Source organism: Erithacus rubecula (genome assembly GCF_903797595.1).
Source record: "Erithacus rubecula genome assembly, chromosome: 18".
Classification (NCBI taxonomy): domain Eukaryota; kingdom Metazoa; phylum Chordata; class Aves; order Passeriformes; family Muscicapidae; genus Erithacus; species Erithacus rubecula.
Genome location: NC_136670.1, coordinates 10161067 through 10188331, shown reverse-complemented (window position 1 = coordinate 10188331; position 27265 = coordinate 10161067). Strand labels below are relative to the sequence as shown.

Below are 27265 nucleotides of genomic sequence, written 5' to 3'. Positions count from 1 at the left end.
AAGGAGGAGTAACTTTTGGTTATTCAGCTGGGTCTTTGTTGAGGATTAACCTGGAAGAACAAGTTAGGAGGGAGAAACTAGTCGAATGGATTTAGGGTAGTTACAGGTTTAAACTCTTACAGGGGTGCAAGTTTTTTGCATTCTTTAATACGTGTATAAATTCCTAGGATCCAGGATCATGGTTGAAATAAATTGGTTGTTTTTTTTTCTTCTGAAAAATGAAAATTGAGGAGGAACAAGCCTACAAAGTGACAAATTTAAGGGATTAGTAATTTACCAAGATAAAGGCAGTGGATTGCCACCCACACTGGTTTTGGAGAGCAGTCCTGGAGGTGGAATGTGCATCTCCTCAGAGAGATGCTCACATGCACGTCACGGAGTGCGTGGAGCAAATGAGGCAGTTTATAAAGTGATTTGTGAAGTCTTGAGCTTTTGTTGTCCTGGTTTTAAAAATAAGTTCAAGTGGGAGGAAATAGTTTAAAATAGGAGTTGTGCAGAGTCTGGGACTGGCGTATTTCTGGAAGAGAATTTGTGTTCTTTCCACTGCTGGAGGCTGTGACCTTGTAGGGGACACTCTGACCTGCAGAGAGCTTTGGCAAGCAGAGTGTGTTACTGGCAGCCAGATCACCTGTACCTGTCACTGAGTGACAGCTCAGCTGTCACTTTGTGTGACATTGTTCACCACCAGCTGATGGACAGATCCACTACTACTCTGTTCTGCCCTGCTCAAGGGCCCTGTGGGGGACTGTGGGTGGTGTGAATAGTTTGGTACACTCTGCATCAAGGCTCCTTAGGTCACTGGGAAAAGGGATTTTGCTCCTGAGCATATCTTGGGACCTGTCTGGTGTTTAGGAACAGCCCTTCCTGTTTGTTCCCTCTCCTGTGACAGGCAGTTCTGGAAGGCAGGAATTCTGGAATTCTGAGTAATTCCCTCCCCTCTGTTAAACCTGTTGCAAGGTGTGCTGTGGATGTGTTTCTGCAGTTTTTACCTCAGCTGCATGCTTTGTTTTGTCCTTTGCCTTTGCAAAATCTTTATGTCCTTTAAAAAAGGGACTGTCCATGGTCATCAGTCAGGAATGTGTGATCCTCTCTGATAAACTATGAGAATTTAAAGGAGTTTTAGTAATTATCACAGAACCATAGGATGGTTTGGGTTGGAAGGGGCTTTAAAACTCATCCTGTTGCATCCCTGCCATGGCAGGGGCACTTTCCACTATCCCAGGTGTTCCAAGCCTCCTCCAAGGTGGCCTTGGACACTTCCAGGGATCCAGGGGCAGCCACAGCTTCTCTGTGCAGCCTGTGCCAGGGCCTCCCCACCCTCACAGGGAAGAAATTTTTTCCAATATTTAATCTAAACTTGCTCCCTGTCAGTGAAGCCATTCCTCCATGTTCTGTCATACATACTCTTGTAAAAAGTCCCTCTCCACCTTTCCTGCTTTTGAGTTATTGTGCAGTACCAATGACACTTTAACAGCAAAGATACAAATCAGCCTCTGTGCCCATATGATTTGTAGTTAATTATATTTCTATGCCTTACCTGTTTAGGTTTTGGGCACTCTTCCCTTCCACAAAAATGGCTTTTTTATTTCAGCATTGGTACCTGCATTTTTGAATTGTGTTATTGGACAACATATTATCTTGTTTAACCTGTTTGTGAATGGCTTTACAGCATCACCAAGGTGTAAAGCTTATTTCAGAGGAACCAGAGAAGTTGTTTTTTGATTAGGAGATGCCAGAAGCTCTTACAAGTTTTTGACTTCACATCCTGTGCTTAGCTAGTTTGAGTTTGCATCTTTTAGGCATTGGGCTACAAATAAATGATGAGAAAATCTAGATTCTGCCCAAATAGCTTGTTCAAGAGTTGCTTCAGTGAGTTATGTTAGGCTTAGTTGTTTTCTATAAATTGCTTTAATGCTCAACTTTAAAGGTAATTTCAAGAGTAAAATCTTATTGTGAATATTCTGGACAATGTATCAGAGAATTTATCAGAGTGAAATATAAGGTAATACAGCTGCAGTGCAAATTTACCAATCATAGTTGTACTGTTGGGATGGATATTGTGCTTTTCTTTTGGATGTTTTAATCTGTTGTCTTTCAGTGTGAGCTTCAAAAATAGCATCACTCCTGTAGGGAAATTATTTTGATACAAAAATAAAAATAAATGTAGCCTTTTGTCCTCATGCACACAAATCCCATAAATAAATCAAATTAGCTTGTACCAATCCATGCCTTAAAATATGAGGAAGTAGATAAGCTTTGTTGCTTATCCTGTAAACCACAAAATCTTTACTGGTTATGGCTAGGGGTGTGTTGTCATCATTAAATGAAGATTTTCCAGTTCTGTTAAGGTGCCTCTACTTGCAGCTTTTCCCTGTTATTGATAAGGTGGTTTGGTGAGTACAGCTGGGCTGAGATCCCCAGGAAAAACACATTTCTGGGTGTCTCTGGATGGGCACCCAGGCTCAGCCCCTTGGCCCTGCTTGCAAAGTGAAGCTCACCAAGATAATTCTGGCAAACCTCAGCTGCTCAAACAGGGTTCTCTCAACAAGTGAAGTCTGTATGGAAACCTGTTTGTTACATTCCTGTTCATTACTGTGTGTGCAAGAAAATGTCCAAATAGACTTTGTGTTTTTTCAACACTGCAGGACTGAGAGGTGAGACCATGACAGGATGTTTGTGCTTTATGACAGATTTTCCAGGGCAGCAGCTGGTCCTGAGCTCCTGAAGGTCTGTCTGACACAGGAGTGTTGCACCCTTCTTTCAATGGCAATTTGGATAAAAGCTGCTAACCACACTTACTGGTGTGCAGTGAATTCCTCTGGGAACATCAGGGAATGGAGGAGGAAATACAGATTACAGATACTGGAAATGAAGCCACCAAGATGTTTTTGTCTTCTGCTATTTCAGCCTAGTTGAAAGTAACTTTTGCTGTTGCTCTTAGTTAGAGAACAGGATTTAATCACAGCTTTTTGGCTTATGAAAGCTGAATGCTGTTAGCACTGTTTTCAGCTACATGCAAATTCATGTTAATCTCTGCTGTATAAAAGAACTGAATGTAAAAGAAGTGATACAAGTGGGAAGTTATTCCTAGTGTAACTCAGCAAAATAGATTATTTTTTTCCTCTTTTAAAATGTTCCTAACACCTTAGGACAATTTGTGGCTGTTATTATTTAAAGTGATTTCAATGAATATTCTATATATAACTTACTGTCTTATATGACTGAATTTTCAAATAGCAGTGAGCTTCAGGTGTGATGTGAGGTAGATGTAGAGCACAACATAACTCTGCTTTTCATTTGTGTCTGATTGTGGTTACTTCATTTGTACTTGGTGGGTGTTTTTATAGGAAAGCTTTGTTGTCTCTGCAGTGAAAGTGCACACTGTGGGATGTAGTTCCTCTTCACAAGGCCTTTTGTAATGCAATTATTATTGTGCAGGAGAGGGGAGAGGAGAAACTGGCATTCATCTGTATGACCTTATTTACTCTAAGGCTCTTAATGGTATTTGACAGTTTTGGAAGTCATAATTTTTATTTCTTAGTGCCTTCTATACATGATTAAACAGAAAAAGGGAAGATGCAAGAAAACATGGAGAAAATAATGTAGTTGTAGTCCTGATCCTGAGAGGGCTGTGTCTTGCACATATATAAGTTTTCTTCTGGAAACATTGGCAGCTGTTTTGCTAGAAGGATGCAATTCTTGCAGACAATTGAAAGCAGAAATGTCTTGCATCTTCAAAGATATGTGGAGGGTGTGGACTTGTAAATATGATATTGCTGCTGCAGAGATTGGTATAAAATCCTATAGTAACAAGGAAATTGGAAGTTCCTAAGGGAAAAGTGACAAAAATGAAATACTATCCTTGAAGGACATAAAACACTTCAAGTCAAACACTAAATTCATTAACTTAGATGAGTCCCATAATGGGCTGGTTTGGCTCCTCCCTCTGAATGGACAGTTAGGAGAACTGTATGTATGTGAGACATTCAAACAGCTTTTGTTCTGGGCAGTGAGGGGAAAAAGGCTTGAAACACAGTCTGGTTTCTTGCAGAGGAAAAGAAGGAATTGGCTTCAAACATGCTAAACTCTTCTCCTAGGAGCAGAGTGCACTTCTGGCATTGTTTCTCTTAATTGGAATGGAATTGTGCAAGTTATAATTACTCTGGAGAAACTACTGTCACAAAAGCAATGGAATCTTCAGGATCAGAAAAAATTGAGACTGACAGATTGAGGTTGTTTTGGAGGAGATATTGATAGCATTACCATGCTGTTATTTATTGCTGTGTACTTGGCTCGTTTTTGGAACCTGGTGAACATTTGTAAGAGTGAAAATGAAATTTTCTCATTCTTCCTCTTAAACTAAAGTTGGGTGAGGTAAAAATATTTGCGTTACAGCATTGCCAACCATCTGGAAAACTAATTTAGTCTATCCATAAAGTGGAGCTGGAATGCTACATAAATCTGTAAGTTATTTGCAGAGTGTGTGGTTCTACTGAGGAAAGGTTCATTGGTTCTTTCCTTCTAGAGGGAAAAATCTCCAGTTGTCTCTTCCAGAGTGCATGGCAGTAGATTGACAGAACTTCTCTCAGCATTGATTGCATCATGTAGAGTCAGACCTAACATTTTCATGCAGTGGTCAGACCTTGAGATACCAAGGTTCTTTCTTGTTCCCAGCTTTCTTGGTTAAGGATGCAGTAAGGCTTATCCTCTTGCTAAGGAGAATTTTTGGTTTACCAACTGGCTTTTCCTTCTGTCAATTCTCTGCTCCTTCGAGCTGTACTTGCCTGAAATGTAACTTGCTGTAAATAAGTTAGATTTTACAGTAATGTATACAGAGAGAAGTGTGGCACAGCAAATCAACTTGTGGCAGGTAGTAGTTGTCTTCAGAATTACTGCTGTGTCAAAAAAGCTGTTTACTTATAAATGCAAAAATTCATCTTTTGCCATGGGAAGAAACAGGAAAATTAGTGTTTGTCAAGTGTGAGTGTTTGTACACAGGAGAAATGTGGAAGCTGCTAATTCTGTTTCCCTCTCTTGTCGAATAGATCATCTAAAGCAGCTGGGTATTTGCAAAAGAAGACTCTGACAGCACACAGACACTTAATCTCTAAATCAAGCTCAAGGATGCATTAGAGAGAGCTGCAGTGGCTGCACAGAGATTCCACCCTGAAGGATGAACAGTGAAGAAGAGTTTTATGATGCCGTTACGGGTGAGTGATGGGCACAGTGCCAAGGGCAAGAAAACCCCCATAAATTGCATTGTGTGTGTGGTAAGGAGATGGTGATACATGGCTGTTAGTAACAAATCAAAAGTAAACTTATGTTGGTAAAACTTGTAGAGCTGTGTTCTGAAAAGCAGAAAAGGAAAATTGTAGCTTGTGTTCAGGCTTGGAAATGAGGGGTTTTTTGTTAAGCCCTAATGCCAGTTATTATTTCATCACTATAACAGTCCTTTAGTAGCCAGGTCTTGCTTTCATTTTCTCTGAAAATCAATTTAATAGCAGCTTGAGAAGCAGACCCTTTAAAAGGTGAAATATTTCCTGTGGGCTGTTTTTATTGTTATTGTATTCATTTTTTAATTTTAATGGAAAACTTTTTCTAAAGAACTGAAGTAGAAAATTTTTTCTAGTCAGAACCAAATTGCTGTAAAAGTATGTTTTCAAGATAGGGAGCCAAAAGTCTTTGCAATCCTATTTTTTCTGAAAAAGCAAACATGAATCACTTCACACTTGAGCAGTGTATCAAATAGTACTTTGCTCTCAACTAATAAGGATGAATAGTTATTTATAAGAGCTTTAGATGGCTTTAGTGGTGAAATAAAATGCTTGAAGTATTTTAATAAAGAAAAAGGAAATCCTCTTAAAGATCTCAGACAATTTTAAAGATTTCCACTGAAATATCTCTTGAGAAATCCTGTAGCAGAGGTGAAATGGTAAATACTGAGATTACAGTGCTTAAAGTAAAATCACAGAAATGAAAAGAGAATAATGATTAGTGTGAAAATTGAAGGAATGGAAGTATAATGGTAGATAGAAGTGGGTAAGGTAGACTTAGACATGGTTGGTTGGAAATTCATGTGAGGAACAAACAGAGGGGGCTGGGTGAAGCAGTGTGGCTGACAGAAGACTGTACAGGACTTGTCACAACTATGTCACAGAGGAGAGAAGGAAATTCAGTTTGCATTCATGCCAGCTAGGAGTGATGGGGCTAGTACTCCAAATTCATTTGTAAAATCAAACCATTGTACCATTAAAATCTTAAACACAATGGTTTGTATGTCATTAGTAATCTTTCAGTTCCAAGAGCTCATGTCAGTGCCATAAATGAACTATATTGTTTTTTCCATTGAAAAAGGTGTGAAAATAAATGTACCTCTAAACATGAGGTCTGTGCTGTACAGCTTTGATGATGATGCATTCTTTTGCCCTTGCTGCAGAACTGCACAGCCCTTGGTGTTTGACTCACCTGCAGCAATACCCTGGTTTTGTCTTCTTTCCCCTTCTTTTTCCCCTCTACCTCAAAAGGTTGATTCCCCCTGCAGGTGCTCTGGGTGGTGGTGACTGAGTATTGTGCATGAGCTGTTCTTGTACCTGCACTCATGGCTGGCTGTGCTCAGAACTGGCATGTTGTCAATCAGTTCTGTGAGCACTCCTTGTTCCATCCATGTCTTATTCTTCCAAAGGGGGGAATGTGCTGGCAGGAGATAAATTTTTACATATATATATATATATATATATATATATATATATATATATATATATATATATATATGTAAGTATGTGCTATATGTGTTTCTTAAGAGCCTGGTGCTTGGTTTAAGAGGAGTTCTAAGTTGGGAATACTTCAGATTTATTCTCCTTCTGGACTGTTTGTCTTTAAGGACAAGGTGCTCAATCCCTTTCTCCAGCTGGGTGCTTTAGGAGATGCTGACAGTTTGATGAGTTACTTGCACAGACCTAGTGAAGTCAGACCTAGTTCTTTATAGCTGTGCCTTGTCCAGGTCATTCAGAAATGTGATGCAAAGAACAGCTGGAAATGGGCCTCTCTGCTCTCATGTTCCCTGGCTGCTGATGTCTGTAGTAACTCTCTGCTCCTGTTAACACTGTGGATCTTTCACATGGTGCTTTAGTGAATTTTTTAGGTGTTAATGAGTCCTGGTAGTGCCTGCCTGTCTCTTAGTTTTTTAATGGTCTGGGCAGGGTAGGTGTAGATGCAGTGCTCCTGAAAGATCAAGTCCACAATCCCAGTCCTTTCTGAGCCAAGGTGCACTTCCAGGTTTCTTGGTGAAAACATCTGGATCTGAGGTTTCAAATTTGGATTAAAAAAAAAAAAAAAAAAGAAGAAATTGCCTTGGTAGTCTCCTCAGTCTACTCTTTCCAAGGATGCTCTCCTTGTTTTTAGGTCAGATCAGTAGAAGGGCAGAAGCTGCCTTCAGATGTGCTTAATCTGCTCAAAGTCTAGGATTGGGAATGAGCATGTTTTCCAGCTGTGTTTTAGTGTTGAGATGAAAACAGTGTGTGCATCATACATTTCTCTTGTTCCTGTTGGGTCCTGAGCCCTGGTTTCCCCAGAAGGAGCTGCAACGTGTTCCCAAAGTTCACTGATTTTAGGAATTGGGTACTGCAGTTTGTCCTGTAGGCAGTAAACCAGGCTTAGAGCACTTGGAGTCTGTGGGAGTTACTCCAGAATTCTGCAGCACACTCAGCAGCAGCCCAGGTAGTTTCCTGCCTTCTTTAAGGTAGTATGGACTCACTCCTTCAGGAAGTCACAGCTTTTCCATAGTTATTAATTAATAACATCCACTTGTAGAATACGAATCTCCCCTAAGGAGACCCCTGATTTTTGTAGTGCTGGATTTAACTTGGCTGAGAAGTTTCCTCCTTCTGACACTGTCCCCAGATCATTCAAAAGAAATGCTCATGGGAGGGAATAGTGTGCTGGGTGGTTGGGAATCATCTTCCTGGCACATGGCTGGATGATGATGGCAGCATGGACTGGGGTATTGATGAATCAAGGGGATGAATTGAGCTGGTGACAAAGAGTTTCCATGGGGAGAAGTTTCTTTGCAGTCAGAGGTTATTAGCACTGCTGACATTGACAGCCTTGATGAGTACTACCCTAGGGAATCCCTTGGGAATGTTACCTGTGATCTCACTTAATTCCAGACATCACAGCTGTCAAGAATCTGCTTTTTCTAAAATTCCAGTGGCACCTTTTTCTGATTCTGGATCAGGATAAAAGTAGTCAATCCTTAGATGAATTTCAGATTCTTTGAATTTTTCTATGAGACAAAGAGCATGTAGTTTTGGTCTATGTCACCTTGGGTGTGTTAATGTCATCACAGACTTCGTGCCATCAGGGATCTCTTTTAGAGCAGTATCCTTCATTGATAATGTCAGGTATCTTTTTGCCAAAATGTTGTGTGAAAGTGTTGCCACAAAGCAGGAAAGTGCCCGGCTGTTTAGCAGGATAATTTATTTTTGAGAACATTTTAATTTTGCATTTTTAATTATCCTGCAGTTCCATGGGAATGTGTTCTGTGCCCATGAGGCTCAGCTGGTTCATCAGCCAGGTGTATTTGTGAGGATGTTGCTCTCTGTTGCTTTCACGTGGGGAGGAGGAAGTGAGGTTGTCTGCCAGACTGATCCATTTTCATTTTGCCTGGATCAGAGTGAATCAATGGCTGTGTAAGTATTGCAGGTGTTGTGAAAGGCCAACCTGCCTCCATCAGCTACAGCTTGTGACAATAGACTTATTCTGGAAAGTGGAGAATAGTTAATTTTTGGTAAAGAAAAACAACACCTTTTGCTTCACTTGCTGTCTGCACTTCCAGCATGTTTATCCTATTCCTTATGCCTTTTTCTGGACTGAAGGCTCTCAGTACCAAGGTGTTTTGATTCCCTTTCTGCCTTGGCTGGCAAGGTTTAATTAGTACCCAGGGCAGTTGCTGCCTGTTGAAGGGGAGGTTTGGTGTCTCTGTCCATGACTCAGAACCAGGCTCTGCTGCCTTGGCTCATGTGCAGCACACTCTGAGTGGCCTTGATTCATTTGCAGGATGTGGAAGAGGAAGGCTAAGAGAACTAAAGTTACTGGCAAGTTACTTTTCTTTAAGCTTTTGAAATAGATTTATGTTGGCGCCCAACTGAACTATTTTACTTTAAAAGTTTAAGACTTTTTAAAAGCTTTTGTTTCACTCCTAGCACATATAAGTGGAACTTCTTATTAAGCTGATTGTTGATATTGTATTTTTGTCTCTGGTCCCCTATCCTCCTTTTAAATCTTCATTCTTATCCTCACTCCCAGTGGCTTTTTAGCATGAAAACTGTCCTGTAAGTAACTCTTACCTACTCAGTTTCTCAAGTTCAAAGCTTTATTGGCAGCTGCTGTAAGGCTCTTTTTGGAACTTAGAGAAAGTACAACAAATCATTTCTGTAAGCTTTTTTTCTTCCAGATCTACTTCCTCTGCATAAAGCAGTGTCTGGATAGCTCTTAATAGAATTCTAATACCTAGAACTTCATTGAGAAGCATATTCTGAAACTTTTTCAATGGGCTTGTAGTGGATAAGTCATGTGATGCTAAGGTGGAAAGTGTAGTTGGAAGTCTGTGATTATCTGGCTGTGTTCCACAGTGGTTTTGGTTTGTTTTTTTTTAATGTAATTAGGTGGAAGTGCAGCCCAATAAAAGCAAATGTACTTCCTTTTCTGGAGCAGGGATTCAATTTTTGTTGTTTGTCTACAAGTCACTCATTTGAATTGGCATTTATTTACTTATCAGTGACTTATTGTTGTCCATAAATAATAAATACACTTGAATCTAAATTCCTGTTGTGCTTTACAGGAACAGGACAAAACAATTCTGAATCATTGGAAACAGAAACACTAATGTAGATAACACAATGGCCATTTGATAGGATGTGCAGGGTTTCAGGTACAAGGTGAAGACTGAAATCACATTTTCATTTTTCATAATTTTTCAGAACTATTCCCCTATAAGCCAGTGCATTATTCCTGTTATGAAGCTTTTCTTTTTCATTTAGGTGTTAATCTCATTGAAGTGATGCTGTTCCTTGTGTCATGTGACCTTGGTCAGTTTTTTTGGATGAGGGTATTGTACCAAAAAGCTCTTTTTGTTTTCCATCTTATAGTTAAGCTAATAAGGTATTTTTGCTGTTTGTACTGTAACAGGTTCAAAAAAAGCTAATATATGGTTAAAAATACTATTTTAAAATAATAATATTTTGTTGTGAGTTGACTGAAGGTTTTTTTAAGGCAGGTGTTTCAGGGTAGTCCTCATTTTAATGACTTGAATCTATATGTGACTGTCATACTTTCCAGTTGAGTACTGAAAGTGCCAAGGTGTGGTTATTGCTGCATAATTCCATTCTTGTGACATCAAAACCTAGGAGACAAGGCAAGACATGACATCACCCATTACACCTGCTGTTTACTAAACAAGATTTTATCACTGGGACTTCCTGGTGCAGTTCTGAATGTTTTTGCCATGGACTTGATCCCTTAAATAAGTGCAGCTTTTTGTTTCTGGAATGTGTGCCCTGCATGAATTGCTCTAATACAGCAAAAGCTGTAATGGAGAGGTTAAAATAAAGTTGAAGTACTGCTTTGTAGAAAAGTTAATGGCAGAGGATCACAGCATTTTAGTATATTTAAAATTGGAATAATCTTTGTCACAAGTGATTTCTTTACTCAGAGTGTTTACAGGCTTTGTAATATTTTAGAATCTTTGTGTACCCTCAGCTGGACTCTGGGACAGGCCATAGCAGAGTGTGATGGGAACTCAGTACAAAGACAAGGGGCTGCCCATGTTGTGACAGATGGAATGAAAGGAATGCAAAAATTATATTATGTATTCCTTAAAACCATGGCAAAAATTGTGTGCCAGCAAGTACCCATGTTTAATGTTGCTTTTTGCTTCTAACTCTTCAATTGGAAGCTGGAAACTAAAGTCTTTCTTGAGGCAGAATTGACCCCTTTGTCACTCAGAAAGGATGTCATTATTTTAGGATTAATTTCAGCGAGATTGTTTCTTAATTGCACTGATGGATCAGCAGTGTTTTCTGTAGTGGTGCTGCAGTGGTGAAGGATTGTACTAATGGATTGTTTTAGGGTGCCCTGTGGTGATGCTGTTGTGGTTTACAGGTGTTTGTTTCTGCAGTTTGTAGCAGCACTGAGGGGGGGCCTCTTGCTGTTGATTGAGACCAAGGGCCTGTGTAGAGGTGCATAGAATGCTTTTAAAATCCTCTTACTCAAGGCCACATGCAAAATTTGTCATTATTGATACGACTATGTGTGTCATTTATGTGACTAAAAATCATTAGACTGGGATCTTGGATTGTTGGTTTAGTCCAACTTTTACTTGGGGCTGCTTGATAACACAAGTTTGTGTTCTACAGCTTCCTGCTGGTTTAACATTTTTGGGATTAAAGCTGTTCCAAGCACATTGCTGCAAGCTGGGGTTTGGTTACAGTGGTGTTTCCAGTACAAGTGCATGGATTTGGGACATAAATACAGCCACCTCCTGCAGGTCAGGCTGTGGGTCACTTGTAGGGCTCAGGGAATAGTTCATTGTGATATCCTCACATTCCTGTTACAGCCATTAGGGAACTGTTAGGTTTGCACATAAGGGTGGCAAAAAGAAGTTCAATATCCTGTATTTCTGTGGTTCCAGTTGTCTGGCTGTTTGCCCCTGCATTGTGAAATGGCCATTTTCTCTTTTCTTTTTTTCTTTTTCTCCTTGCCTACTAGCAGTGTAAGTTTAATTTATCTGAGGTCTTTGAGGAAAACTACATAAGTGAAACAAATTATTGTAATTACTCTGCAGCTCTGAAGAAGAGACAATGCAGCTAATCTGATCAGGAGCTACTCAAGAGCTTTTAAGATTCTAAATTAGTTTTATATTCAGCAGTGTGAAAAATTATAATTCTTTATTCTAACACAGTAGTTGGCTCATAATACTCCTGGAAATTAGGTTACTTAATAAAGGTTTTCATTCTGATATTCTTTGAAATAAACTAACCTAGTCTAAGTGTACTTCAAGTGTGAGATTTGCAAAATGTGAGTGGCACTCTGGCATGGTAAGGTTCCTAAGAAAACTATTGCCTTTTATTTTTTATACAGGCTTTGATTCTGACAATTCTTCAGGAGAGTTTTCAGAAGCAAATCATAAAGTTCCAGAAATGCTTGATCTAGATCCCCACCAAAGCAATAGGACTGGAAAGCATAATGGAGAGACAGAGATACAAGAAAATGGAATTAAGAGACACAGGTAAACACCAAGAGCTGCACAGGGGATGAGAGGTGGGCATGTGCTGGCTCATCCCTTTTGGGGCATTGCTGGTCCTATGGGACAGGGTAATTTAATTCTCTGGGATTGGGAAGTCATTTCACGTGTCTGCTTCCTGTGCCAAGTCTGGGGTGATGCTTTGCTGCCTTTGTAAGTTGCTTCAATAGAAAGAAAATGGCTTGTGGTTTAATGGGCTGAAAATTACACTTGGATTTTTTTTTTTTCTTTCCATTACAGGACATCATTACCTGCCCCAATGTTTTCTAGAAGTGATTTTAGTGTGTGGAGCATATTAAAAAAATGCATTGGACTGGTAAGTTAGCTTAGATGAAGTGTTAGATCTCCTAATGTCAGCTGATTAATTTTATTGCTTAAACATCAAGACACAAAATACCTGAGGTATTATTTTGAGGTATTACCTGAGGTGCATTTTCCTTTTTTTTTTTTTTTTTTGCTAGGAAACAATTTTAAACTGCAGCTCCTAAAATTTCAACATTTATTTAATAACAGTACTATTTCCACATCTTTAGCTGTTAGAGCATGTGGATTGGCATTTCTGAAGCTGTTCTTTAAGAGCTAGACTAAAGCCATTAAACTCTAGTGAAATGTGATTCATTGATACAATGTTCTCTTACCTGCTTCTTTTTTTATTCTTTACTTAGCAAAATGTGATTTATTTTATTAATTCATGTCATCTAGGAGATACAGTTGTTCTTTCAAAACTACTTTTGGTGGGATTAGTGACCTGACCTATCTACTCCAACCTTTTGCTTGGACCAAATCAGTTTAAATTGGTTAAGCTTAACATTTTTCTTCCCTTGCTTGTACCAAGATGAGGAAAATATTGCATTAACTTCATCTGGTGGCATTCTGCATTCTGCTAAGTTTCAAGCACTTACATAAATGTTTTAATGCTCAGTTGAGTGCAACTTTGTAATTAAACAGCCAAATTTGCTTGAATATAGTAAAAGAGTAAAGTTGGGAGTTGAAAATCTGTGTGAACTTCATGTCTGACTTGTATCCACATGGGAAACCAGAAACTGTCTGACACAAATAACAGGTTGCTTAAATAAAGCCACTAAAATCTGTTAGAGCAATTCAAGTATTATTCTTTATGTAACTGTTCTTTTCAAAGAATAATTTGTGGTTGCTGCAGTACAGGAGATAGATTTTATGCAAATAAGCATGTGAGGTTTTCCAAGGAGTGTGTGGCACTTCAGTATCAGCATGGAGCTGGTTGGCACATTATTGCTACTACCTAGGGAAATTTTAACCTCTTCTGCCTTACACAGACCACAGCAGAGACAGTAACATTCTCTGTGAATTTATTAGGTAAGCTGGATCAATGTTTTAAGAGGTTCTGCAGTGCTTCCAGACCTTTTCAGCTGTAGCACTTGGAGGTCTGCTTCAGGCTTGCCAAATACCCCTTGAGGAATACTACAAATAAACTCACCCACACCTTATTTTCTAAATCCTTGTTGTTGCTTAAGTTGTTAACTTAGTTTTGTGTCCAAGAAGTCAACCTGCCCTTTGGTTGTGTAGGAGCTGTCCAAGATTACAATGCCCATTGTCTTCAACGAGCCCCTGAGCTTCCTTCAGAGGATAACAGAATATATGGAGCACATATACCTCATCAACAAGGCTTGTAGCCATGCAGATCCCTTGGAAAGAATGCAGGTAAGAGCTCCCACTGCCTTCTGGGAATTCAGATGATTTCTCCCTTGAGTGTTTCTTTCTCAGGGGCTACTGTAAGAATGCTCAATTTGTCTGGCTAGATGAGTTTCTTCTTTCATAGTGGCTGTGTGAAATATTTGTGACACTTTGACCCTCCATGCTGTGCAGAGTTTGAAAGTGCCACAACTGACCATACCCAAGGTTCTAAACTAATTTCTTTAACTGTGAATCTTTTTGTGGTTATAAAACCACAATAAATACTGTAATGTGCAACAAATAAAGTGTCTTAAACTTAGATTTTTAATGCACTATTCTCATAATGTGTTTTTAATTTGCTTACAGGCTGTAGCTGCTTTTGCAGTTTCTGCTGTAGCTTCTCAGTGGGAGAGAACTGGCAAACCATTTAACCCACTGTTAGGAGAAACCTATGAATTAACCAGGTAGTAGTTACTTTAAATTGGGAGCTGGGGCTGTTTGTGTTGTTGTGTTAGCAGACTCTCACACTGGTTTGGTTGTAGTGAAATAATATAAAAGTGTATTTCTGAGTATAGCTAAGATTCTTTTCCTCAAACTATCTCAGAATTTCTGAGAAGTTGTTATAAAAGCTAATAATTGTATTTCTGAGCTGAGGCAGAGTATTCTTTGAATTATTTAGAGAAAAATTTGTTCATGTTTTTCCATCAGAGACACTTCCTGAACAGACACTATTAATTAATTTAAATATTGTTTTGTTGATCATGTCAGATAGAGAAGTTAGTCAGAAGGACTTTGAGCTTCCTCAAGTAAATGGGTGATATGTCTGCAGTCAAGTAAAGAATTTTTAGTCTGACCTTTCCATGTTGTCCAAAGGGTTTCTGTAATTTCATGAGTTATTTCAGTGAAACTTCTTCAGATGCCTTTCTAGGTAGAAATCTGGTTTGGGGTATAAAAAGAAAGTGTTCAGAGTAGAAATCCTTTCATTGCATTGATTGAAAATGTGTCCTGGAACTAGAAAAGGAAAAGTCTCACCTTCAGTTTAATCTAAAAATACTTCACATTTTTTTTCAAGTATCAACTCTTTTCTCTTGCAATATTAAAAATATACTTATTGTTTAATTCTCTTTTTTTTGTTGTTGCCAGGGAGGACTTAGGATTTAGGTTTATATCTGAACAAGTCAGCCACCACCCACCTATTAGTGCATTTTATTCTGAAGGCCTCAATAAGGACTTCATATTTCATGGATCAATCTATCCCAAACTAAAATTCTGGGGAAAGAGTATAGAGGCAGAGCCTCGGGGAACAATTACTTTGGAGCTTCTGAAGTGAGTATGAGAAGTAAATAACTTTTTTTTATTTATTGTAATAACCCTGTTGGCTTTTCAGAGGTGATTACCTAAAAACCCCGTGCTGAAGAGGTTGTAAGAATTGATTTACAAGTTAATTTTCACTGCTTAATTTCAGACCTTTTTTTTTTTTTTTCTGTTTGTGTTATGCTTCCATAGCTGTAGCAATTTGACCCTGTTTTTCCACCATGAAAATTAGCATTTCTTACAAATTGGTTGCTACTGAGAGCTAGTTCTGTAAAGGCATGTAAAATTTAAATACAGAGATAAAATTCTCTTACTGAGCTGTTCACACTCATCTCAATTTTCACTATTGCTGTTAATTTTGGTGGTTTGTGTGGAAAAAGCTGCATCTCTCAATAACTGTTCTGTGTGGTAAGGGAATAGGAGAAAATTGTCAGGATTGCCACTTCCAGAGAAGCATCAGCTTCCTACAAAAATCAAGAATGTCTCTCCAGATTGCTCCCAGGCTTGTGTCTCATAAATTACATTTTGTCCCACGAGTTGTTTTGTGTCCTGCTGGCACAAAGGCTTTGGAGCTTTCCCAAGTGGGACATGAGGATGCACTAGAACAGTTGCAAATAAAGTGTTCTGCATTTGGTGCTTTTATAAAAGCACTTCTGAGGCCTAACTCTGAGGTGGTTTTGAAATGTTTGCTTAAGAAAATTCTGGACATTTGGTTTCAATAAAAAACCAACTTGCCTCCCATAGCAAGAACTGACTTTTCCTTTCTTTGGAAGTACTTCAGTTTTTCAGCTGTTGGCATCTAATATTCCAAAGTTCATAAAAATATGAACTGGTCTTGGAGATAAATGGTGATGGAAATAAAGGAAATTTCTTCTGAATGTAGAAGGAACTGAGAATGTTAGTGCAGAATGCAGGTGTTACCAAAATAATGTTTGTTCCTTAAGAGCCTTTCTTTAGAAGACTATTAAAATTCTTGCTGAGCCTAATCAAGGCTGAAACTTAAACTGGAATATAAACAGTTAAAGCATTTATTTTAACTAATTGCTTCAAGTTAGCAGCAGAATTTGAAATAAAATTTTGAGCCTCTCAGTGTTGTGATTCAGATCATTCTGTTGCTTTGAGGAGTCTGAGAACTGCTCAGGGCTTGAGTGAACAAGGAGCTGTTGAAGCAAAGCTGTGAGTCAGTATTAAATTGTGCCTTTATTTTAACCATGACTATTTTTCAGAACATTAGAAGACACTTTCCCCTCACTTCTCCAGCACAAAAAGTGCTTCAGTTCATCAGCCCTGACCATAAATTGTGTTGTGTTTTGGTTTATGCTGTAAAACTTCTGGTGTCAGAACAGTTCAGGAATTAAACTATGTTTAAAGGCTGGGGGATGAATTTGAGGGATTCTGGTATTTTTTTCCCCACTTGAAGTGTAGTCATTGTTCTAAAGACTCCTTGAAGAAAAGGAGCTGTGGGAAATAGTGAGACTTCAATGATCTCTTATTTCTCTGTACTGGAAAATGATAGATGGCTTAGAAACATTACATTGGAGTGTTCTCTCCATACTCACTAAAGTAGAAGACACTTTTTACAGAGGACACTGCTTTTTTCTCTATTTTCAGAAGTTTACAAACTTCTAAGATGGATTGATTGCCTACCAGGTAACTTCAGTATTTCCCTTACCAGCATGGAAAGATGAGTGTGAATAGATGGCTTTGACTCTGCCAGTGACAGTAGACTTTTGTTTAACTTCTTGATCATTTATGGAATAATGTCTTTTAAGGATTTAGAATCCATCTTAAAAACTTTTCACAAAAAAACCCAAAAATAAAACCAAGTGGAAAATCAATTCTAGGATTTTTTCTTCTTCTCAATAATCTTTGGGGAAAGGAAGGAATTGAGTAGTGAATTGAATTTTAAAATGTCATGTTTGTGGAGCTTGCTATAGTGCTGTTGTCCCACTAGTGTTAAACAACCAAAAAAAGAAAAGCAAAAACCACTCACACCCCCAAAATCACCTTCATTGGCACTGGAACAGGCCTCAAATACTGATGAGAAATTGTAGCATGTTTCTGGAAACCACTTATGCAATTTACTGCTGCTGCAGCAATTGAATAGAAGACACTGTTAGGCATTAGTTTGTTAGTCTGGTTCTCCTGCAGATACTATGTTTCATAACTTAAATCTTTAAAAATGCAAATAAAAAAAAGATGAATCCATAACTGCTCTTTATGTTGGGCTGAAATTTGTAATCCAAAACACAGCAACTTTAAAACTCATGTGAGAAGGGAGAGAAATAAGGGCAATATCACTTTATTAACTTGCACTAATGTTTGGATACAACACATTGTTGGCTTGTAAAGAAAAGTCTGTTTCTCTTCTCTTTTGAAGCTGAGTACTGGCTGTTCAGAGGAGTGCTAAATATTTTGCCCTGCCATGAACAGAATTGAAAACAGTCTTCCATCTCAAGCTCAAGTAAATGATTTCTTTCTCTTATTTCCTTGACAGGCACAATGAAGCTTACACATGGACAAATCCAACCTGCTGTGTACATAATGTAATTATTGGTAAACTGTGGTTAGAACAGTATGGAGTGGTAGAAATTGTAAATCACAGGTAATGCTGATCATGAACCCAGGCATTGTTGTGATCATTTGTGTTACAGAGCAGATTTTGATTTTTGTCTGACAGACATTTGTTTTGTAGCTCCTACGTCTTGTGGGGTTTTTTTTGTCTTTTTGTGGAGTTGTTTGTTTTGGTTTTTTTTCTTTTTCTGCTAAATGCAAATTCTCCCTAGGCCTGGGCTTACTATCATAATATAATTAATGCAAAGACACAAAGCCAGATGGCCTATGGAGAGCAAAGGTTTTACATTTGTGAGTTGCAAATGCAGCCCCATTGCCAGAGAATCATTAAAGGGAATAATTGCCAGAGGCAGATTGGACCTCCATGATTTTGATTGTGATTTGTCACTTTTTTTAGTTTAGATAATGGAGAATGTCTTAAATTAAGGGATAGCATAGAATAAGGGATAATAGCACAGAAAAGTGACTGCAGAGTTGGAAAATGTGAACTTAGTGTCGACTTCTCTGCCAACTTTGTATCAAAGCTTTTTACTTATATCAAATAAATTACCTTCTAAATGATGAGAGAAGGAATTTTGTAAGAAGTATTACTCCTGCACACATTGCTCTGTCAGTAAATGGGAGCTTCAGTCCAACAAGCTGCTGTTTGATACTTCTCATAGCTTCAAATCTGTAATCTTGTCTCCTGTACTTGCACAAGATTTGTTAGTTCTGTGGAATTTTGAAATTTGTGTGCCATTTTTAATGCCCTGGTCAGATAATAAACCACAGTTAAATAAAAATTTTTATATATATTATATATAAAACTAACAACCAGCTAACTGTAATTATATTAAAAAAGCTAAATAAGGTAAAATAAGTTTTCTGATGTATTTAGGGGCTTGCTTCTCTAAGCATATACTTATTTCCTCCACAGTACTGGAGATAAATGTGTCCTTAATTTTAAACCGTGTGGACTGTTTGGGAAGGAGCTTCACAGAGTAGAGGGATACATCCAGGACAAGCAGTAAGTGATAAAACCTCTTGGTGTCTGTGTTTTTGAACACTGGGCATTTCTTTTGCTGGCATAGTGACCACACTGATGTGGCTTTAAAGTTGCTAGCAATGTAGTTTGTAACCCATCTTTGTTCTTTGTGTCAGTATTAAACCCTCTGATTTCAGGATGATAATTTTTAAGAATTATTAGAAAAACTCTCCAGTCCAGGTTTTGGATATAAAAGGAAAATGCAGAGTAGGTGCAAATGATTTATTATTGCATAGTCATAATTCCAGTCTTCAGTTTAAAATAATGAGAATGTGGTTGTTAGAAGTTTTTAATTAACCCAAACCTGTTTTGTGACTCTGAGTCTCTGTGTTATAATTGGCTTTGATGTACCCACATTTATTTAAGAGTGGCAAAAGCATGTGACTGTCATGAGGATCTATTCTGGAGGGCTGGAACAAGCTGAAACCTTTTCTTTGCCTATCAAACATCTATGTTTTCACAGAATCACCCATTCTGTGATTCTGTGAAATCTGCAAATAGAAACATAAAATGTAGTGAAGTAGGAAGCTGAGTATTTAATGTAGATCAGAATCTGCAAGGCTTGGCTTAGCAGGCTCAATCAGAAAGAAGAGCTCAGTGTCCTGTGCTTTCTGTGCAGCAAGAAGAAGCTGTGTGTGATCTATGGCAAGTGGACAGAATGTCTGTGGTGCACAGACCCCACCACCTACGAGACCTACAAAAAGAGTGAGAAGAGAGGCAGTGAGCAGAAGAAGAAGTCGGTAAGGTGAAGGATTCCTTAGGGAGAAAAGATTCTGAAATGAAATCAAACCATCTTATTTAGGTGAATGAAGGGTTAAAATTGTCATTTGGTAGGAGTTGGACAGGGCAGTGAGAAGGCACTTGGCACTCTGAGCTTTGCAGGCTGTGGTGTGAGCTGCTGGCATGGAAGGGAGCTCGTAGGAATGGTGTCTGCTGGAGATTGGTCAAAGAGAAATCATCAGATACCAACCCCCAAGCTGGTGATGTCCAATCCTTGAATGAGGAAAGTGGCTCTACTGCCAGCTCCAGGAGTAAAAATACAGGGATTTGGGCAGTAAAAACAGTAATAATTTTGTTTAAGTTAGATGTGCTTTTTGGTGATGCAGATTTTCAGAATTTACAAAGTAGAAAATCTGTACAACAAAGGGGTCTGGAAACATGCAGGGTTTTTACTTCACATGTAACCAGTGTCAGGGGAGTTGGTGCCAAAAACTCAGTGTCACATGGAAAATGGGATATATTGTATGGTGCAGCAGAGGACTTTGGGTTTCCTTATATCAACAGTTACTCACTGGAAATGAAAAGTTAAGCAGAAGCTAATCACTCTTGATGTTAAAAGTATTCACATCAGAGTATTTTAGAGCAACAACAGGCCTTGCTTTTGACTCTGGATTCTATCATGGTACAGGCTTATATTTTGACTCTTTAAAAAAATAATAAGGTTCTGTTCATCTTAAGAAAATCAACTCTTTCTTTCCTTCCTTCCTTCCTGTTGAGACTATATTTAGATGGGGAGCTAGCTAACAGTAAACCAGATGTTGACATGGAAAGTAGCCTAGAAGTGTCTTTTTAAATAATGAATACTCAAACCAAATGATTGAATTTAGACTCTTAACCATATGGAGCCATTTTCTAGTGTATAAAACAGGCCCTGTTTAACCTAGCAGGGTATTTTGATTGAAACAAATGAGCCATGTCAGAGAGGGCAGAAAGAAAATAGAAAGGGGGTGGAAGTGAGGAAAACTTACTGTCACTTCAGGACGTTATTGCCTCAAACTTCCCTTCTGGTTGTTGTGGTTTCAAATAGGTTCTCATGGTGAAATCCCCTAAAATTCCACAATGCTGCTGTCTGTGTCCTGCAGCAGTCAGATTCTCTCAGATTCTGAGAGCAGCCTCCTGAACCACTGGAGTTTTATATGTGCAGCACAGCACTGCAGCTGGTTACAAAGGAACTTTGAAGGAAAGTCACTGTATTCATAAACTTAAGGACACAGTCTTCACAGTGAGAAAACTGGCAGTGATCATTGTGGTTGGAGTTTGGATCAGACTGAAATGAGGGCCTGTCTTTTTTTAACCACACATCTGAATGTTTTGCAAATGATGAAGCAATATCCAAAAACAGGTGTGCCCTATTTATGACTTAAGAACTAACTTGGGAGCTGGTTTAAATTTCAGTCTTGGCTCGTTTGCACCTGAAGAAATAATGGTCATGTGAGGTAAAACTCAGCTGTGGCATAAGATAGAAGGGAAGCTGGAGAAAACACTTCTGAAAGACATTAATTTACTATTATTGCTATTACTGATTTAAGTTTTGTTTAAGTGTTGGGAGACTATTCAGGGATATCAGGAGCAAGACATGATAAAAATGAGAGGCCTTGTGTACAGAGTGAGGAAAACCAAACAGGAGGGATGAGGCAGAAGTACAGGAGTGTTCAGTATCTCAAATGTGAACAGGTTCTTCAGAATCCTAGATGAAACCATCCAATGATCCTTTGTTCCTCTGCCAAATGTTATCTCTGTTTCAGAGTGAAGAAGATATTAAATCTGAAAATGATGAGGCTGATGATATGCCAGAGGTTCAAGACACAGTGCAGTTCATACCAGGCAGTAAATTGCTTTGGAGAATAAACTGTAGGCCACCAAACTCATCCCAGGTAACTGTTCCAATTAGCCTGTGCCTTGCTCTTGCTGGTGACTTATCCAGGGGAACGTGAGTCATGATCCAGGGCACCTTGTTGCAGTGTCACTCCTTGGCACAGCACCAGGCTCTGGCAGTTCTTGCTGCACTGAAATTACACTCCAGCAAGCTCTGCTTCAGTCCTGTGCTGAAAGCTGTGCCTGAGATCAAGGAATGCATGCTCAGAGTGCAGCTGGGAATCTGGGGACTCAGGTTAATGTGTCTGGGAGATCTTTGCACTCAGAGTGGCTAAAACATGAATACACATTCCCTTCTGCTGGCCCTGCTGCTCCAAGACAAGCTGCCACAGGGTGCAGTAACTGGGCAGTTGGATATTAATTTCCATAGTTTCAACAAGACTTTTTGATCTTTTAGGTGTGGGTAGTTTTGTTTTGTTTTGCTTTGCTTCTTTTTAAAAATCATGATGTTAAATATCAATATTGTAGAAAATCTGCCTTAATCCTCACAAGCAAAGACTGCTAAAAAAATGAAACTCTGATTTTTATCTCCATCTGCCATTTCTTGTTTCTCCCCTCCAACAAAAAATCCAGCTGGTGTTGTATCAACCTAACCTTGCCTTCAGCGCAGCCAGTAGGGGTTTGACTCAGCAATTTCTCTTGCAAGTTTTTTGTATCCATTCACTATAGGGATCCCAGCACTGCTTTGCTGGAATAACTTGTGTGCTCTGTTTAATTTGCTTTCCAGATGTACAATTTCACCAGCTTTGCTGTGAGCCTCAATGAGCTGGAGAAGGGCATGGAAGCAATCCTGGCTCCCACGGACTGCCGGCTGCGCCCGGACATCAGGAACATGGAGAACGGGAACATGGGTATGGATCTGCTGCAGACAGTGCTTGCACTTGAGTGAGCTCTGGGAGGGAGGGCTGAAGGGAGCTGCATGCAAGAAAGTCTTCAGTTTCTCACTCCCAGAGCAGCCTTAACTCTTCTTTCATCCTGTGCATTGAACATGCTTTCAAACAGTGCACGTCTGGTTTCTCCTAGAAAAGCCTGGGAGAGCAGATGCATCCCTGGATCCCAGGGCTGCTGTCCTGTGTTATGATGTGTTTGCATGTTTGTTAGCCTGGGAGGAGCTGCAGACATTCCCCCCTTGCTCTGGAGTTTGTCTGGAGAGATGTGGTGAGCAGACATGCTCTGCTGCTCTGGTATTTGTCAGAGGAAACACACTGACAAATAATGAAAAAAAATCACTCTCTCTGTTATGCCTGTTGTGAGTTCTTCCCTGCTGTCTCAGTGCAGTGTTTCTGAGAGATAAAGCACCAACATTTCAGTTTCAGCTCTGTGTTTGCAGCAGCAACTTTCCTGAAATGAGTTTTAGGTTTTTGTTGCTAAAGACTGTGTATAGCAAATGCTTTCTGGTGCTTAAATGAATACTATTTCATTTCTCTGGTCTTTCTGGTGTTTTCTGCATTTTTGTTTCTTTTTTGCTAAATTACCAATTTCTCTTGAAACATTGTTTAGATGTGGCAAGCAAAGAGAAGGAGAGACTAGAAGAGAAACAAAGAGCTGCTCGCAAGGAGCGTGCAAAGGACGAGGTGGAGTGGCACACACGGTAAGGGGCAAGGAGGGAGGAATTAGTTTAAGCTTGGAATAGTTGGGTGCACTGCTTGAATTGGTTTTATTCAGGACAGCATGTCTGATTGCTTCCATGACAGCACAATTTTAGTGTCATTTAGAGCATTGCTGGTTAACAATTAAATATGTAGCTGGAAGCCAAAATTGCTGATAAGTCTGTCCTGGACAAATTATCTAATAATAAATGCTGAAACCTGTCATAATTAACTACTGTGATAATGCTGGATTTTTTTTTTTTTTTTAAACCATCATCTCCTTTAACCAATTTCTGTCCAGCTTTTGATAGCTGAGCAAGACATTGTGGCCCTCTAGGGCCTTTTATTTTCACACTCTTTGGATTTCTTGGCTTGGATACTTCAGAAATTGCTTATTTGATTGCATATTCAAGTGATTTATGAGTCACAGAGTGCATCAGGGAGTGATGTGTGATTTGGCTGCTGCTCCCACAGGGTGCCTTTCACAGCTGCCAGTGCTGTGCAGTCAAGTGTGTGCTCACAGCCACTCGCTGCAGTTGCTTCCTTCAAAGGCAGCAACTTTGGGATGCTCCATGATTTTACAAAATTCAGAAGAGAAAGCATTCTTTTCCCAAAGCCTGGAGGAGTAGCTACAGATTAATTCCTGTTAATGCTTTGAAAAATTTCTTCCAGAGAACATAAAATTGGTTTTGGTTAACGTGGTTAAAAAGTGAGCAGCTATTGATGTTCTGTGCTGGGCACAGCTCCATAGAACAGAAACTGTTTCCTCTTGGGACAAATTTCAAAAAAAGATTGTGTGACTGATTTGGCATTCTTTTAAAGTAAAAATTAATATATATAATCTAGAGTACCAATGTTATTTTTATTTGGAATAGGACAGCAATTTTAAAATCCATTTCGTGCTCCTTGACTTTATGCTAAAAGAAAAGGTGCTCTACAAGGTGGTGACAATTATGTAGGAAGTTCAATAATTTTCATGTTCAGAATATTTCCTGAGAATTCTTTTTATAAGAAATGCTAGTGTATTTTTAGAATGTTTTGTGAAAGAAGCAACACTTGGGGTTTTTTTCCCTATTAATAACTGTTCATTCCGTTTGCTTTTTTCTTTTATTGTTTCTCTCCTTTTTCTTTTTTGTGTTACAGATGGTTTCATCAAGGCACTAACCCATACACTGGGACTCCAGATTGGCTGTACTCAGGTGGCTATTTTGATAGAAATTTCTCAGACTGTCCTGACATATACTGAAATCCCAGAACCAGTTGCTCATCTCATCCGGACATCTAGTTACTAGATTTCATTCCAAGCCAGTTACTCTGGTTTTGTTGATAGCAAAAACCAGCTTTTCTAAGTAAATTTTAACAGAAATTCTATCAGTCAACAATCAATGATTTAATTATCACTAACGATGGATTGCCAAATATTTAAATACTGTTGTGCTCATTCCATGAAGCTGCATCTGAAATCATCAAGTTTTCACTAATTTTCAGAGGGACCTTTGGTTCTCCATTTCCTCCCCTAGTTTACTCTCTGGCAGGAGGATACACTGTATCCATAGAGCACTTAACATCCTTGAAAACTACGTAAATAAAATAGAGATAATCTCCTTGTTACTTAGTACAATAGTGAAGAAGCTGAAGATTTTGGCACTCGGAGCAGGGATGAAAAGCCAAGGTGGTACCAACAGGATGAAGCCCAGTCCTGTCCCACTCCCTGTACTGTATGTAGCACTCCCTGGGGATGGGAGCTCTCAGCCCCACTCCCAACAATTCCATAACTGAGAGACTCAGGAAACAAAACCCAGCCTGAGCCTCTCACACTGTAGTTGTCTGTTACAGAGTCTTCACAACTTTGGGACACTGTGAGCATTAAACTGTATACCTGTGATAAATCCCATAGAGCATACGTTAGGAGAAGGGAGGGCACACCCAAAATGTGCTTTTCCTGAGGTCAAATGCTGTTCTTACCATAGGAGAAGCTTTGGAAGCAATAGCAGGAGTGTCGAGGTGGTTCCAATGTACAATATATTGCTTGCTACCACTTGGAGGCTTAACTCTTCTGCACTACCTTTGGCAGCTTTGGCACTGTGTATGCTTCTAGACTAAACTTTCCTTTGGAAGCACTTCCATGTGTGTATCCACACAGGTTCATGTTTGGAGGAAGTTTTGGTTTGCATGTTTCTCATTATTAGGTCATGTCTGTTTTGTACGTTGTGAAAAAGCAGAATCAATTTAAAGCTTTGGCAGAGTTATACCTATAACAAGTTTCCTGTGAGCACGTGATGTCAAAAAGTGGGATTTTTATTATTTTTTTTTTATTTCCATATCAAAGCATCAAAGCCATATAATACTGGAAATAATCAATTACTGAACTGATGCATTCATTTTCTTTCAAGTGGTACATTTCAGGGGCCAGGGTGGGGAGAGAGGCTTGAAAAATTAGGTCCAGTAATTAAAACTAATCCTAATGTTGCTGCTGCTTTTATGAAAGTTTTTAATTGAGTAACCAGGCAAAAATGGAAGTAGCTATGCTGCTGTGAAGTTTATAGTAATTTAGAAATTGTTGGTGTTAAGTGCCAGCAACATGAAGAGTTCAAGAAAGAACTGGTCTGATTTGTGTCCAAAACATCTGATTTCATCCAGAAAGTAGATTTTTTGAAGTGTTTCTCTCTCAGCCACAGGATCAAAAAGCAAAAGAAAATTAACATATTTGGAGAGAAATTCTTCTATCAATTTGTTTACAACAATTAGGTTAAATTTGGGGGAAATTTAGTTGTCTTCATTGGAAAAATAAGAGCAGCTGTGAAACCTCAAGGCAGTAAGGAAGGGCACAATCTGTATATTGTTCATGGCAACTTGATTCTGTTGCCAAAATTTATACCTTGTGTTGATGGAAGTCCTCTGGATTTAGTGGCACAGTGGGGTTGTGTTTGTTCCCAGCATGGGCACAGACACTTCTGAAAAGACACTTAATCCACACAGAGCAGCATAACAATAGTTTTGATAAAATCCTGAGCTTTAATGACAGTTTCAGGCACTGTTAACCCCTCTCCAAACTCGCTGCACGTGCCATAGGAAATTTTTTTTGTTCAGTGAGGATTGAAAGGAATCACATATTAGACCAGTGGGAGTTTAAAACTTGCTTTAACTACATAGTATGTTCAATGCTGGAGTGATGTTTTTAAAACAATGCATTTATATATAGAAATTGCCTGAATGGAGAAAAGCTATGCAGATGTTCTAAGAGGAGGTGTACAGGTTAGCATCCCTTTTGTCTAAGCCAGGATTTAAATTTAAAAGACCTAAAGCCTTGTCATTATGTGAAAGCATGAAACAATTGTACCAATGTATTTAATCCAAACTTCAGTATAGAATCTTCATGGGATATAAAAAGAAACTGGGAACATTTCCAGTGTAAGAACACTTCATTAGTTACATCTTCACCCCCGTCTCTCCTCCTTTTAGTCGGAAGTTTTCAGTAAAATTTCAGATTAGTTCCAAACCCATTTTTCTAATTTATTGTTCTTCATTGGCAACACTTTCAGAACCCTTTCCCTGCGCTGCCCACACGGCTCTGCTTGGCCAGCCCTGGCATTCCTAATGCTCTCAAAGTCCAAAAGTTTTTATTTTCGATGCAGATCTCGCCTCAGTAGTTTACGTGTCAAAACATTAATAACTTTGCACCTTTTGAAAGAATGTCACTTTTATAACTTGATTAAACACTGTATATAAGATAACTGTGTTAGTATATGTTAATACAGCTACATAGAGAAACCAGCTAGAAAGAAATTATAATAAACACTTAATAAATACCCTTTGGGCTCTGGATGTGACAGAGATTTTTGTGAGACCCGCGCAGAGCAGCTGGTGGTGGGGGGTGGGCAGGAGCTCTCTGGCTTTGCTCAGCCAGCTCTGGGCCGGTACCTTGATTTCATTGTGCTGTTCACTGGACGGAGATGATTTAAATTGGAGCTTTGGACACCTCCAGCCGCGGGTGGAGGTGCCGAGCCGTGGTGGGCTCTGGCTCAGCACCTTTGCCCTGCGGGCTGTGCGGTGATGGGGCTGCAGGGCTGCAATCGGAGTGGGAAGAGCCTTGGGAGCGCTCCCGGCACCGAGACCGTACAGCCTTTGTGTCCTGGAGCTGATGCCCTGCTGTAAGTG

General features: G+C 39.2%; 1 protein-coding gene across 2 annotated transcripts in view; it reads left to right on the top strand.

Moving 5' to 3' along the window:
• Nucleotides 1-26926, top strand: part of OSBPL2 (oxysterol binding protein like 2) — a 34484-nt gene extending 7558 nt beyond the window's left edge. For both annotated transcript variants that reach the window (XM_079321362.1, XM_079321363.1), the window contains 13 exons: nt 5046-5210; nt 12136-12283; nt 12539-12614; nt 13844-13978; nt 14318-14415; nt 15095-15277; nt 17763-17870; nt 18756-18845; nt 19483-19603; nt 21389-21517; nt 22246-22369; nt 23019-23109; nt 24251-26926. In XM_079321362.1, the coding sequence (XP_079177488.1) occupies nt 5174-5210; nt 12136-12283; nt 12539-12614; nt 13844-13978; nt 14318-14415; nt 15095-15277; nt 17763-17870; nt 18756-18845; nt 19483-19603; nt 21389-21517; nt 22246-22369; nt 23019-23109; nt 24251-24353 (1443 nt within the window). In that variant the 5' untranslated portion in view covers nt 5046-5173 and the 3' untranslated portion in view covers nt 24354-26926. The remainder of the gene's footprint in view (nt 1-5045; nt 5211-12135; nt 12284-12538; nt 12615-13843; nt 13979-14317; nt 14416-15094; nt 15278-17762; nt 17871-18755; nt 18846-19482; nt 19604-21388; nt 21518-22245; nt 22370-23018; nt 23110-24250) is intronic.
• The last annotated feature ends 339 nt before the right edge of the window (nt 26927-27265 follow it).